Source organism: Lynx canadensis, chromosome F1, assembly GCF_007474595.2.
Source record: "Lynx canadensis isolate LIC74 chromosome F1, mLynCan4.pri.v2, whole genome shotgun sequence".
NCBI lineage: Eukaryota > Metazoa > Chordata > Mammalia > Carnivora > Felidae > Lynx > Lynx canadensis.
In genome coordinates this window covers 15,778,024-15,791,160 of record NC_044319.2, presented here as the reverse complement: position 1 = coordinate 15,791,160, position 13,137 = coordinate 15,778,024, and the positions used below count along the sequence as shown (strand labels likewise).

The 13,137-nt window shown below is 41.7% G+C and overlaps 1 protein-coding gene and 10 non-coding genes across 11 annotated transcripts; all 11 read left to right on the top strand.

The window, feature by feature from the left end:
• Window positions 1–493: 493 nt before the first annotated feature.
• Window positions 494–573, top strand: LOC115505745. The gene has a single exon (XR_003966111.1). It is a non-coding gene; the product is annotated as a small nucleolar RNA SNORD74 (small nucleolar RNA).
• A 636-nt stretch (window positions 574–1,209) lies between these two features.
• On the top strand, window positions 1,210–1,271 carry LOC115505759. Its single transcript, XR_003966125.1, has one exon. It is a non-coding gene; the product is annotated as a small nucleolar RNA SNORD75 (small nucleolar RNA).
• A 160-nt stretch (window positions 1,272–1,431) lies between these two features.
• Window positions 1,432–1,514, top strand: LOC115505738. Its single transcript, XR_003966105.1, has one exon. It is a non-coding gene; the product is annotated as a small nucleolar RNA SNORD24 (small nucleolar RNA).
• Window positions 1,515–1,732: 218 nt separating this feature from the next.
• On the top strand, window positions 1,733–1,800 carry LOC115505757. The gene has a single exon (XR_003966123.1). It is a non-coding gene; the product is annotated as a small nucleolar RNA SNORD77 (small nucleolar RNA).
• Window positions 1,801–2,112: 312 nt separating this feature from the next.
• On the top strand, window positions 2,113–2,173 carry LOC115505746. Its single transcript, XR_003966112.1, has one exon. It is a non-coding gene; the product is annotated as a small nucleolar RNA SNORD44 (small nucleolar RNA).
• Window positions 2,174–2,419: 246 nt separating this feature from the next.
• On the top strand, window positions 2,420–2,484 carry LOC115505758. The gene has a single exon (XR_003966124.1). It is a non-coding gene; the product is annotated as a small nucleolar RNA SNORD78 (small nucleolar RNA).
• A 322-nt stretch (window positions 2,485–2,806) lies between these two features.
• Window positions 2,807–2,891, top strand: LOC115505740. Its single transcript, XR_003966107.1, has one exon. It is a non-coding gene; the product is annotated as a small nucleolar RNA SNORD79 (small nucleolar RNA).
• Window positions 2,892–2,988: 97 nt separating this feature from the next.
• On the top strand, window positions 2,989–10,324 carry LOC115505540 (40S ribosomal protein S27-like). Its single transcript, XM_030303187.1, has 2 exons — window positions 2,989–3,008; window positions 9,989–10,324. The coding sequence occupies exons 1-2, from the start codon at window positions 2,989–2,991 to the stop codon at window positions 10,248–10,250; spliced, it is 282 nt and encodes a 93-aa protein (XP_030159047.1). The 3' UTR covers window positions 10,251–10,324.
• On the top strand, window positions 3,053–3,133 carry LOC115505747. The gene has a single exon (XR_003966113.1). It is a non-coding gene; the product is annotated as a small nucleolar RNA snR60/Z15/Z230/Z193/J17 (small nucleolar RNA).
• Window positions 3,855–3,933, top strand: LOC115505742. Its single transcript, XR_003966109.1, has one exon. It is a non-coding gene; the product is annotated as a small nucleolar RNA SNORD47 (small nucleolar RNA).
• LOC115505739 lies at window positions 4,092–4,168 on the top strand. Its single transcript, XR_003966106.1, has one exon. It is a non-coding gene; the product is annotated as a small nucleolar RNA SNORD81 (small nucleolar RNA).
• Window positions 10,325–13,137: the final 2,813 nt, after the last annotated feature.

Below are 13,137 nucleotides of genomic sequence, written 5' to 3'. Positions count from 1 at the left end.
GCGCTTTCCGTCCCTCGCGCCCCCTCCCCTCTCTTCCTTCTCAGTCGGTCGGAGGGCGGGAGCCTTGAGTCACGCGGGCTGTCGTGTCACCGCCCACAATGGCGGGTGGGGCGGGGCCAAGGGGCGGGCTTAGAGGAAGGAGGTGTGGCTGCAGGAGGAGGAAGAGATGACGGGAGGAGACGGGGAGGAGCTGAAGCCGGCGAGGGTGCGTCATGACGTCATGAAAAAGCGTCCTTATATACTGGCGCCTGGCCCCCATCTCGGTCTTTCGAGGCTAGGAATTGGTGGTTGGTATGTATATGATCATTTTGCATAATGGCTTGTTGGCTCGAGGCCTTCAGCTCTTGGTAGTTAAAGTCATCTTAAACTAACTGGTATTTGTAGGCCAGTCGCGGGCCTGGGTTCCCAAGATGAAGATGATAGAAGTTTTGGGTGCGGGCGCGGCCTAAATCCTACCGCTCGGGCAGAATTGCGGAAAAATCCGTGGGCTCGCGTTCCCTGCCTGTGATGAAGCCTGCGTTGGTAGGGACATCTGAGACTGTTGATGAACGCCAACGGCTCTGATGGCGGCGCGTGCCGAGTCACCCGAGTGGGCCTTTGTTAATCTCGGCCAGGGCCTCCTTCGGCCTTTTGCTCAGGAAAGCCGGCAGTTGGGGTAGTCCACGTGCTTCTCTGAATGGCTGCGTTCCGCAGTGCACCATTATTTACTTAAGTGGTTTCCAGCTTTAACTGCTTGCACTGCTCCTTTTGTAAACTATTAAGTGCGCTCTTTGTAGTCGTGAAATTATGGGTGGTGTAAACGATCTGTGGTATAGGTGATAGGAAAAGAAATATGCTTAGACTGTAGAACAAATGATTAATTTTAAAGTTTGTTTGGGAAGAGCGAGCAAGCGTGGGGGGCGGGGGGGGCAGAGAGGGAGAGAAAATGCCAACCAGACTTAGCACTGTCAGCGCAGAGCCCAACGCAGGGCTCTAAGCGTAAACGGTGAGATATGACCTGAGCAGAAATCAAGAGTTGGATGCTCAAGGACTGAGCCACCCGGGGGCCCCAGAACAAAATGATTATTTTTAAGAATCTTAATCTTTTCCCTAGAAATGGTGCTGGGCACGAATGCAAAGTGGCTTTTGATGGCTTCTGATGGGCAGGTAAGAAACGGGTTAATACAGTGGAAAGGAATCAGATCTCCTTGGAGGTGGGGTCTTTTGTTAAGCCTGTGATGGTTTAAGAGTAGTGGACAGAAGGGATTTCTGAAAAATCCTATTCTGAGGCTTAACCATACCTAAAACCTTGATAGTTACTTTGGCTGCGCAGTATGTTTAATCGGATGCTCTTTGTTTTCTAGTTCTGTGCCAAAGGGGTGAAAACGGCTGCAAAGGTAAGTTACCGAAATTCCCTCACCAAGGGAAGTTAGGTTGAAAGTCCACTAAATGTGCTACAATGATGACATTATATTTGCTACTCTTGACTGTGAGAATGACGAGAGTTACTACCACCATTACACTTAACTGAGGCACACAAAAGGTGATTTAGAGAACTTGGAGATTGACACTACTTTTACATGAAGCTGTTTCTTCCTAGGTCCTAAAGTTCAAGTTGCACATGCTACCCATGGGCAAACAGGTGAGGAACCTTTTAGATAGTCCGTGTTTACCCAGTCCTTTTCAATTCTTTTTTTACATCTGAATGCCTACAGTCTGGTATTCTGTATGAAATGCTTACAACCTGAAACAGATACTATGATGGTTGCATAGTTCAGCAGATTGGATCATGAAGAGGATAGCTATCTATCTGATGTATCGAAGTTGATAGGAAAATTGGTTTGCTGTTAATAGCATAAGCAAAATGTCATTAACCTAGTTTCCTTCCTTCCTTTTTTGTAGGCGCTAAAGGGAGTTGGCTGGAAATTGAGGAGGTGAGCAGAATTGTAATGGAGCTAAATGTTGGTAACAGGGCAAACATCACAGTACAGCTAATGGCTGTTTAGAGTTGCCTTATGCACAGGAAGCACTCCTGCCACCAAGTGCTTGAATGCGTTGCTGAATGCAGTAAACACATGCCAGACCCTTGTCCTGTTACCATTGGTTAGGACACTCAAGATTTGTAAAAAGCAGCCTGGATGATGATAAGCAAATACTGACTGAACATGAAGGTCTTAATTAGCTCTACCTGATTTCAGGCATTTTTGACGTTGTGGGGAGAAAATTCATCTTTTGCCTCTTGTGAAACTGTCTTTATTTCTTAGGTGGACTTGAGTCTCAGTCATGTTTGGAGCAACAATTTATTTTGGTAAGTATTAAGCATTTTAGTAAGCTCAAAACTTAACTGAGTGCTGATGAAATAGAATGCTTAACTACCAAGTTAACTAGTTTACTGTGGCTACTTAGTGGGTGCATGTTGAGCATGCTGTGAATGGGGTTTTTGAAATGATGTTGACCAAATGTCTGACCTGAAGTGAGCATGTAGACAAATTTAACACTGAAGAACCCTGTGACAAATAACTCTGAGAAGAATTCGGTGATAATTAACATTTTAACGAAGTGTCTTGTTTTTTTCTAGGTTACTGGCCACTATCCTGGATGGCTTGCTTGGGGTAAGACAAAACAGTTCTTTGGTTGCTGAACTCAAGTTCGTGTGTGGCTGAAATGTGCTATAATGTGTTAAGTGTGTTCTGGTGTTTCAGGGAAGATTCAGCCATTGTGAAGTGCATTTAAATTTTTTTTTTTTTTTTTGGTCAGGTGCTGATTTTGAAGAACTTTTTATATAAAGGTATGTATTCTCTAAACCTTTTTTGGTTAACAAGCAAGATACTGTTAGTGATGATTTTTGAAATTAAAAACAGATGGGAATCTCTCTGAAAAAGAGTGAAGATTTCTTAAACGCTGAAACAGTATTTGGAAAAGTTGAGAAATCCACTTGTTACTACCTGTTAACTAAATTTGACTAAATTTTCTGCAGGTGTGAAGAGTTAGTGGCTCACGAGGCCCGGAATGAGGAGTTTTAAGCCAAGGTATAGTCGTTTCAAGTTGGGTGTCTATATGAAGTGGTTTAAAGCCGATACAGTGATGAGAACATAGTTCAGCAGACTTGACAGTGATGAGCAACATTGTCTTTCGCTCCTATCTGACGTATCTGGCTGCAGCAACCCTATCCATACCCTTGAAAACGAGCCATTTATTCTACCACAGGAAACGTTCAGGGTTGGGGTAACTAGTGGCTTATATACAAATGTTTTTTTTAGTTTATTTTGAGGGGTCGGGGAGGAGCAGAGAGGGAGACAGAATCCACTCTGTGCAGAGTCCAGTGCAGGGCTCCATCTCCCTGACTTCATGACCTGAGTCGGACATTTAACTGAGCCAACCAGGCACCCCAAATGTTTCAATTTTACGATTTCACATTTTGAGGAGCACAGGTAAAGTTTTTGCCAGGAAATTGTAATCTTTTTTTTAATAAGCTTCATGTTTTAAAGCAGTTTCAATATTGACAACAAAATTGAACGTAGGATCCCATACATCTGGTCTTCACACCTTCCTCAACATTCAGCACTAGAGTGAGACTTTGGCTACAATTATGAACATACAATGAGACCATTATCGCCCAAGTCCACAGCTTACATTAAGGTTCATTCGTGTTACACGTTGTATGGGCTTGGACAATGTGATACATCCACCATTGTCTGTGTGTAGAATAGGTTTGCTGCCCTAAATGTTACTTTTCAGAAAGTTAAAAATGGGGAAAACCAGTACAAATTTTAAATGGCTTTTTTCCACCCCCCCAACATATACAAACAGGCAGACTGTCAACCTGAACATTAAGAGGTAAGTTGGTCTGTGGTATATGTGATAAGTTAGCATGTAACCAGTGATGTAATGATTCTGCCAAATGAAACCGAATGATATCACTCATAAAACCGTTCCATTTTTGTTTCTGAGGTTACTAGCAAACATCATGCGGGGTGGTTTTTGTTTTTTTCACCATAATTAACCTGCCATCATTGCTTTTAGGGCATTTGTGAGGGCAGCGATCCAGTTATGAGAGCAGCTTGCTAGTTGAAAGGTGAGACTTTAAAAACCTCAGTACTGTTGTCTTAATCCAGAATACATGATGATCTCACTCCAACTTGAACTCTCTCACTGATCACTTGATGATTATAAAAGATCTGATATTCTGTGTATTGAGAATACAATTAGAATTAAAACATAAAAATGTGTCTAAAAGTTGCTGCTTTGTCCTTCCAGCACCTGGATGGATGCCCACGGGATAGAAGATCAAGCTTTTCAATATCAATAAATTTTTATAAACCATCTGATCAAGAGTGCTGATTTCAATTTAATGGGATGAAGGAAGGAAAATTATATCTTTGTAATTAAGACCCTGTAACATTAGCTTAAAACAGTTGACATTGAGATGTATTTTATAGGATACCTTGGGCTTGAAGGTGCAGAAAAATAAACTACAGCCCTTTTCAGGTGTAGAATGCAGAATGGTGGCATGATCTGAAGGATGAACTGTGTATTGTGCAGAAATTTTCTAAGGGGCTGAATGTGAAATCCTGTGCCAAAATGCTTGCTATTAAGCACGATGGTGGTGGGTCTCTGCAAGTGTTGATAGATGGTACAAGGGAAGTAACCTGGTTATCGCCCCCCACCACATATTAAAAGAAAGCTTAAAAATGGGACAAATACTATGGTCACAGCTGTTAAGAAATAGGAGTGCTGACTTTGCAAGTCAGAATCTCACATTGACCACGGATTGCCTATTATATTCTGTAAATTAGTGAAACTGCTTGGCCTCTGGCAACATAGGAGCCCAGATACTAAAAATCTGATGAAATCACATTAATTTACTACTTGAAGTGTGTGGGGACATTTGTTTTGCAATTTAGGACTTTAAACAGGATTTAGGATTTTAACAAGATATTGCAGGGGTCCCTGGGCAGCTCAGTGCCCCATATCTAAGGTTACCTCCCTTGGCCCTTCCCCAACTTGCACATTCTCTTCTCTAAGACACAGAGGATGTTGCAAATCAATCTGGACAAGATGGTCACTCCGAATAAATGTTTGGGTCTGTTGGAGGTGAATTTTGGTTCCTCAGAGTGAGGAAGTTCTGTTAAGCACTTTCCTATAGTCACATTGACATCACTTCAATCTTTTAAATTCTTTCTACAGGAAATGTTAGATAATCCATAGTTCATTATTGCTTTTGGTACCAGTGGCCACCCCAGTGTCTCCCAACAGGCTGAGAGACCCTCTGAAGCAGGAACCATCACTTGGCTCCAGCTCTCCCCCTTTTCATTCTTATCACCAGTGGTGGCCTTTCTTGGCATTACATATTCTTAGTTTCCTCTAGGAGAATGTAAACTCCGTGAAAGAGATTTAAATCTTGTTTGTTGCAGTATTTCCAAGCTTGTCATTCAGGCAGTCAGTGTTAGATGGATTAGGTCAGTCTTTTAGAAATTTAGTGGGTGCCAAAAGATCCTCACAGTGAAATTGGCCTCTTCTGTCATAGCCTATGACTTGGGTGACTACAAGTAGATGAGTTCATGGCTGGTTGAATTCTTCTGAAATGACTAACGCAATCTAAAAAGACATCTCTAATGTATTAGAAGCCCAATCTCATTTAATAAGCCTGAGTGAGGGAAGAGAAAAATAGCAAGTTTTGAATGTTGCTGTACGTTAAAGGTGTTTTACTTAATCCTTATGATGGCAGTAAGTGAGGAGTTTCCATTTTGCAGATAAATGGCCTTAAAGGATCAAGTTATCAGGCCGTACAGTAAGTGGTAGTGCTAAGAACATATAGTAGCGTATCTTAACTGACAACGAGTACGCTGAGGGTAATTATCTTGGACGACTGGAAGGGAGGGCCAAAACCACTACAGGCAGGAATATTAAAAGTCTTGTTGCCTTCTGGTCTGAAAAGTCCCAATACATAATATACTTAGGGTCAGGGGAGAGCTAGCTTGAAAGAAGATTGGGAAAGACGTGGAGGTTAATGGAACACAAACACCGTGATCTCCAAAAGTGGGGCTGGGCTGATTTAAAAAGATGGGCACCTACCTGGGTGTCTCAGTTGAGCTGCTGACTGGATTTTTGCTCAGGTCGTGGTATCCAGCTTTGTGTGGCTCTGTACTGAGTGGATCCTGATTAAGATCCTCCCTCTGCCCCTCTAAACAAAATTGTAACCGCAAAAACCCTAATGTGACCTTAGCCTCTGGCACTGAGTGGGAGTTAGTACTACTCAAATTACAAGGTGCCCTCCAATGCTTGGAACCCATAATCCTATAACCCGTCACAGTGCTACACTGAGGAAGGTGAGGGATGGGTTGTGTAGAGTACTGTACTGTTACTGGTAACTCGAGTTTGAATAACATACCTACATTTATGCTTATATTTGATTTGGTTCCCTGAAAGTTAACACCCATTACTAAGAGCCCATGTAAGTTATTGAGTGTAATGGAAATAACCCATTAGTTGACTCCACCCTACCCGAAAGTAGTTCTAGTTTAGTACATGATGTTTTGCTAACTGCATATCCTGCCAAGCACATGAATGGATCCCCATGCAGTTATGCTCTCAAGCTAGAAAGTTGGGTTCCAGGATTCCAAACTAGTGCTTATTTATCCTTCAAATGTCACAGCTTTTTAGGTAGATACACTTTTTTCATCTTTCAAAAAGCTGTACGTTTATGTATTTTTTTTAACGTTTATTTTTGAGACAGAGACAGAACATGAACGGGGGAGGGTCAGAGAGAGGGAGACACAGAATCTGAAACAGGCTCCAGGCTCTGAGCTGTCAGCACAGAGCCCGACGCGGGGCTCGAACTCACGGACCGTGAGATCATGACCTGAGCCGAAGTCGGCCGCCTAACCGACTGAGCCACCCAGGCGCCCCTTTATGTATTTTAAAGGGATCCTCATGCTCCTGAGCTTGGAAGTGATAAACTATGCTTCCTTCTTATTCCTGGTGTAAAGCTATGGAAAGCGTTAGTGTACCGTGCTGCACAGGTGAAAAAGCTGAGACTGGACTTGTGTTCTAGTGACCTAATCATCCCAAGCCATTGTCTGAAAGGTTAATGCTAGCAGAAACAGACCCATAAATACAGAGAACAAACTAATGGTTGTCAGAGTGGAGAGGGAGTGGGGGATGCAGACTTCCAGTTATGGAATGAATAAGTCAGGGATGGAAGGGACAGCATAAGGAATCGAGTCTATGGTGTTGTAATAGCGCTGTATGGTGATAGATGGTAGCCACGCCTGTGGGGAGCCCACTACAACATACAAAGAAGTTGAATAACTATGTTGTGTAACACTGTCAATTATACTTCATTAAATTTTTAATAAAAAAAATTAATGAAAATGAATTAACATGTAAAAAAATTAAAAGGTCAATGCTTGCTAAGAGTTAAGCTACCATAAGCTGCCAGCATGCCCTCCCCTGCCTGTATTAGTCGATCATTTAATTTACTCAAGAGAGGTTTTTTGAACATCTATTATATGCCAAGTAGTGCTGGGAATAGGTATTACAAAGAACAATACAGACAAAAAGTCCCTGCCCTCGTGGAGCTTGTATTCTACTGGGGCAAACAAAATAAAATACACAAAATACAGTATATCAGGGAATGTGGTTAATAATATAGTACTACAGAGGAAAAATAAAGCAGGGAAAGGTGGGCAGAGCATGCTGGTGGGCAGCAGGAGCTCATTCAAATAGGGTTGTTAGGGAAATATTCACCAAAAAAGGAAGTATTTAAGCAAAGGCTTGAGGTATTAGGAACTAAACAGTGCACTTATCTGGAGAAAAACTGCTAGGTGACAGCTGGGGCAAAGTCCTGGACATGGGCTCATGACTGGGGAACACCAGGAAAAGCAAGGACACCAGTGTGGGTGGTACAGAGGGAGCTCAGGAGGAGATGGTCAGTAGATAGCAGGTGGCAAGTCATGGAGGGCTTTGGAGGCCACTGTAAGGACTCTGGCTTTTCTCTAAGATGGGAATCAACTGGAGGGTTTTGAGCAGAGGAGTGATGGGACCCTTACTGAGACTGCTGAAGGGTAAGGACGCAAGGGTAGGAAGCTTTTGCTGGATCCTTTTTAAAGGATCAGATGCTGGATATATTTTGAAGATAGAGCTGACCTTTGAGACAAAAGTTTCTCCCAATTCGCTTTTTTAAAAGAAGTTTATTTTTAGTAATCTCTACACCCAACATGGGGTTGAACTCATGACCCTGAGATTAAGAGTCGCATGCTCTTCTCATGTACCAGTCAGCCACCCCACCAGATTCACTTTCTTGATCTGACCATAAAACTGAGGACTAGTATGTGTTTTTGTTTTTAATTTTTTTAATGTTTATTTAAAAAAAGTTACTTCTTTTTTAATGTTTACTTATTTTTGAGAGAGAGAGCATGAGTGGGGGAGGAGCAGAAAGAGAGGGAGACACAGAATCTGAAGCAGGCTCTAGGCTCCAAGCTGTCAGCACAGAGCCAGATGTGGGGCTCTAACTCATGAACCGTGAGATGGTGAGCCGAGCCAAAGTCAGATGCTTAACCAACTGAGCCACCCAGGCGCCCCTAACATTTATTTTTGAGAGACAGGAGAAAGAGCACGAGCTGGGGAGGGGCAGAGAGAGGGAGACACAGAATCCGAAGCAGGCTCCAGGCTCTGAGCTGTCGGCACAGAGCCCGACATGGGGCTCGAACCCACAAACTGAGATCATGACCTGAGGTGAGGTTGGTGCTTAACCGACCGAGCCAGCCAGGCACCCTGGACTAGTAGTATATGTTTACAAAATGACTTTGGAATGTCTGGGAAAAGGAATGTTACATATAATAAAACCACCTTTATGTGGCACTCACTATAGTCGGGGATATACGTCAAGGAGTCAACTAGGTACCTTCATACACAACACTTGAGGAAAGGATCTGTGCCTCTGTGTAACTAAAACGGAATAAGTTGTTAAAAATTTATTTTACTATTTCCAGGCTCGTGTAATTTTTATGGTAACACAATGTGGCCCTATTCATTTTTAGAGTGTAGATATCAGTTGGCATGGTGGAAAAGACAGGCACCTGATGGCAAAAATAATGTTTCTGATAACGGAAAAAGGTCCCTAAAGAAATGTATTCTAAATGTAATGGAAGTTTTTCATATCTTGCTTTACTTTGGACTTGCTGCCTTTCTTCCAGGCATTAAATCCAAGACTCTGGTATGGTCAAACTCAGCCCTACTACATACAAAACAGTTAAGGACAGGTCTTGCAATGAGGCTTCTGCCCTTGACTTTCTTATAATCTCAGGCAAACTGGAATTATAAACCATGGATTCTCGATTCCATCTTTAAATGACTGTGACAGGGGGGCGCCTGGGTGGCTCAGTCGGTTGAGCGTCCGACTTCAGCTCAGGTCACGATCTCACGGTCTGAGTTCGAGCCCCGCGTCAGGCTCTGGGCTGACGGCTCAGAGCCTGGAGCCTGCTTCCGATTCTGTGTCTCCTTCTCTCTCTGCCCCTCCCCCATTCATGCTCTGTCTCTCTCTGTCTCAAAAATAAATAAAAATGTTAAAAAAAATTAAAAAAAAAAATAAATGTGACAGGTCATGTGACTTAAATGTGTGTGTGTCCCCAAGTATTTGCTATCTTAGCAATTGTTTCCATATATACAAAAGTCTCTGAACTTTCACTGTTTCTACCAATACCTGTTCATCACTCTAGCTTTACCATCCTTCCTGACATCTAGTGAGAAGATGCCCTCACCTTGTCCTTCCTCAGGTACAGGCAGCAGTGTTTGGCTACTCCTGGATCTTTGTTTTTCCATAGAAATTTTACAATCTGCTCTTCAAGACCCATCTACTCCCCCAAAAGAGAAAGGTGTCCTGTTGGGATCTGAATTGGATTTTTTTTTTTTTTTGTATATTTAAAAGATTATTCTTTAGAATGTTATAGTAAGATAGATGATAAACTGCATGTATGTGAAGTGTGTAATTTGCTGAGTTTTGTGAAAGGATCAACAGGCCTGTGGCTACAGATTTACTGCACTCGTCCTCGGAAGAGGAAAAGAAAAAACGTGAAACGAAATGGCTAGTTCAAAGACCAAATTCCTATATTATGGATGTAAAATGTCCAGGTTGCTCCAAGATTATCACGGTTCTCAGCCATGCTCAGACTGTGGCTCTCTGTGGAGGCCGTTCAGCAGTGTCGTGCCAGCCCACAGGAGGAAAGGCCAGACTCACAGAGGGGTGTTCATTTAGAAGAAAGCAACACTAATGATCCACACAACCTCTTGAATTTGTGTTAAGTCACAGAAAGCCTTATTAGTTCAGTAATTCCAGTTAATCTACCAAAATACTGGAATTATGTTTAATTTTGTAAGGTATACAACAGTGATCTATTTTGGTGTCTGTTTTTCAATAAAGTTTTGATTATGGGCAAAAAAATATTTAACAAATCTTAATTGCTACCATAGTGAAAGAGCTCTATAGAGCATTCTGAGGTTCTTAATAACTTTTGAAGATTGTAAATGGTCCTGAGACCAAAAAAATTGAGGACTGCTGTTCTAGGTTAAGAAGCAGGGGCCTAGAGAGGTTAAATGGCTGGGTAAGGCTGCATAACTAGAGAATCGTAAAGTGGGAATTAAACTCAGGTTTGTCCAACTCACACAGGCTCTTTCTTTTTTTTAATTTTTTTTTGATGTTTGTTTATTTTTGAGAGAGACAGAGACAGAGCACAGGCGGGGGAGGGGGAAAAGAAAAGGGGGTGTGGGGGAGGAGACACAGAATCTGAAGCAGGCTCTAGGTTCCCAGCTGTCAACACAGAGCCTGATGTGGGGCTTGAACTCACGAACCGTGAGATAATGACCTGAGCCGAAGTTGGAGGCTTAACCGACTGAGCCACCCAGGTGCCCCTCATGCAGGCTCTTTCTAACTAAGTTCACTGTCTTAGGAGTGACTCAGACATGCACTATCGCATGACAACAATTATGTATGCAGTTGTTATACAGCTGTGCCATCAGGTATTTTTACTGTGTACCTGGTTATTTCTTGTGTTACAAAGTAACTTGCTTTCCTCAAAATAAGAAAAAAGTATCCTTAAGGCAGTATTTTGAGGAATGGTTTATACTTAAAAAAACAGTAGCAAGAAATGTGATCAGCCGTTACAGACTTCTGGTTCTTCGGAGAAGGGAATACTAGACAAGACAGAGCAGCTGTATCGACACACTATTTTATTCAACCAAAGCCCAAGAGCATAAAGTAATACCATCAGACTCATCATCTGCCAAACCTCTCCCTGATGAGGAGAAATTGTTCATAAGACAAGGCTCTCTTGAAGCCAATAACAACCATTGATGTTGTAGCTGGCACTTGCGTATCTTGTTTTTAAAATTGGCACCACAGGATAAATCTAAATTCCCTACGAAGGTGGGGAGGTAGGATTTGAAATACAGCATCCAGTTTACAATCAGATTGTGCATTTTAAAATCCTGCTTGTGTTGTTTTCAATCTTATCATTAAGTAGTTCCTTAGTTTTTTGAGAAAAGACTTAATTTAAAATTTTACCCCACCTCAATGATAAAGATCTAAAAGAGTGACATTTCCCTGGATTTCAGAATAAGCATTATGTTTTCTTCTTGAAAGGCAAGACTGAAGAAAAGCTGAGTGATGTCCAAAATGACTAGGTCTCAGATAACAATACAGGATTGTTTGACTTCTGAGGACAGGGGGCCCTTGGTATTTGCAGCCGAGAAAATACTCTCTGGATTTCAGGTGTCTTCTGTAACTCTCATTTCCAGGATAGAAAGACAACATTTTGGTCAGAATTAGGCTTTACACAGTCAATAGTGAGTTTGTTACATTTATCTCATGGGGGATAAATGGATGTGAACTGCACTTTCCCACCTCTTAAAAGGAATTTCTGGAACTTCTCTCCACTGAGAAAGGGTAGGCAGACTTGGACACCCTTTCTCACCAAGACAGCCCTGCCAACAAGAATTTTCTCTCTCCAGAGCACACTCGCAGATGGGGAGATAGGGTTCAAGGACAAACTTTAGAGAAAAGCTCCACCTAACAGTGAATCACTTTCTGCAGCTGTGACGAACATTCACACTCTTGATCTACTGGGCATCACAGATTAGGCCTGGAAGTGAAGATGATTTTATTTTCCAAACAGAAACAACCATCGGATTGCACTGTTTTTAGAGCACTAAGAAAAACAGGCAGGGATAGAAGACTGATACTTGGTACTTAACTTTTTTTTTTTTTTTTTAATGTTGTACTTATTTCTGAGAGAGAGAGAGAGAGAGAGAGAGAGAGAGAGAGAGACAGAATCCAAGTGAGGGAGGGGCAGAGAGAGAGGGAGACACAGAATCTGTAGCAGGCTCCAGGCTCTGAGCTGTCAGCACAGAGCTCGATGTGGGGCTTACAAACCGTGAGATCATGATCTGAGCTGAAGTCAGATGCTTAACCGACTGAGTCACCCAGGCACCCCAATACTTGGTACTTATAAATCAAAAGAATGTCAAGGCAAAAGTGAAGATAAAGTAGAAAAGAACATTTTCATTAATCAAGGCCTTGTTCTCATTTCATACTTATTAAATAATTAAAAGCTTTTATTTATGTCACAGAATGTATAAGAAAATTACAATAGCCTCTGTGTTTACTTTTCTATATATTCGAAGTTGGCCTAAGGTCAATATTTTCAATTACTTATGATTAAAGAGAAGTGTTATTCAGGGATTAAAAATAATTACTATTTTTAAAGATTTTTTTTTTTTTTAAGTAATCTCTACATCCAACATGGGGCTCAAACCTATAACCATGAGATCAAGAGGTGCATGCTCTTCTGACTGAGCCAGCTGGGTACCCCAATAATTATATTTAAAAATAGAAACATAAATAGAATACTGATTAATAAAATTACTGTTTTTTTATGCTACAGACAATCAGTTTTATTTAATCTTAGACTATAAAATACATAGATGTATCTGTATCTGTTCACAGATAAATAGTCCCATTTTCTTACATTTGTGTAATGCTTCATAGTTTTTCAAAGCATTTTCACTCACAATACCTCCACGTACATCATCTCCTCTGGTTCTGGCAAGAAGAGCTTTGTGAGGGAGCCAGGGCAAGTAGTGTTCCCATTTCATACAAGCAGG

Bases quoted from the DNA above. Each gene is read 5' to 3' on its own strand.
- LOC115505540 (XM_030303187.1), top strand. From the start codon at position 2,989: ATGAGGAGTTTTAAGCCAAG. The intron at 3,009-9,988 runs GTATAGTCGTTT...GTTTTGTGAAAG, and splicing joins ATGAGGAGTTTTAAGCCAAG to GATCAACAGGCCTGTGGCTA.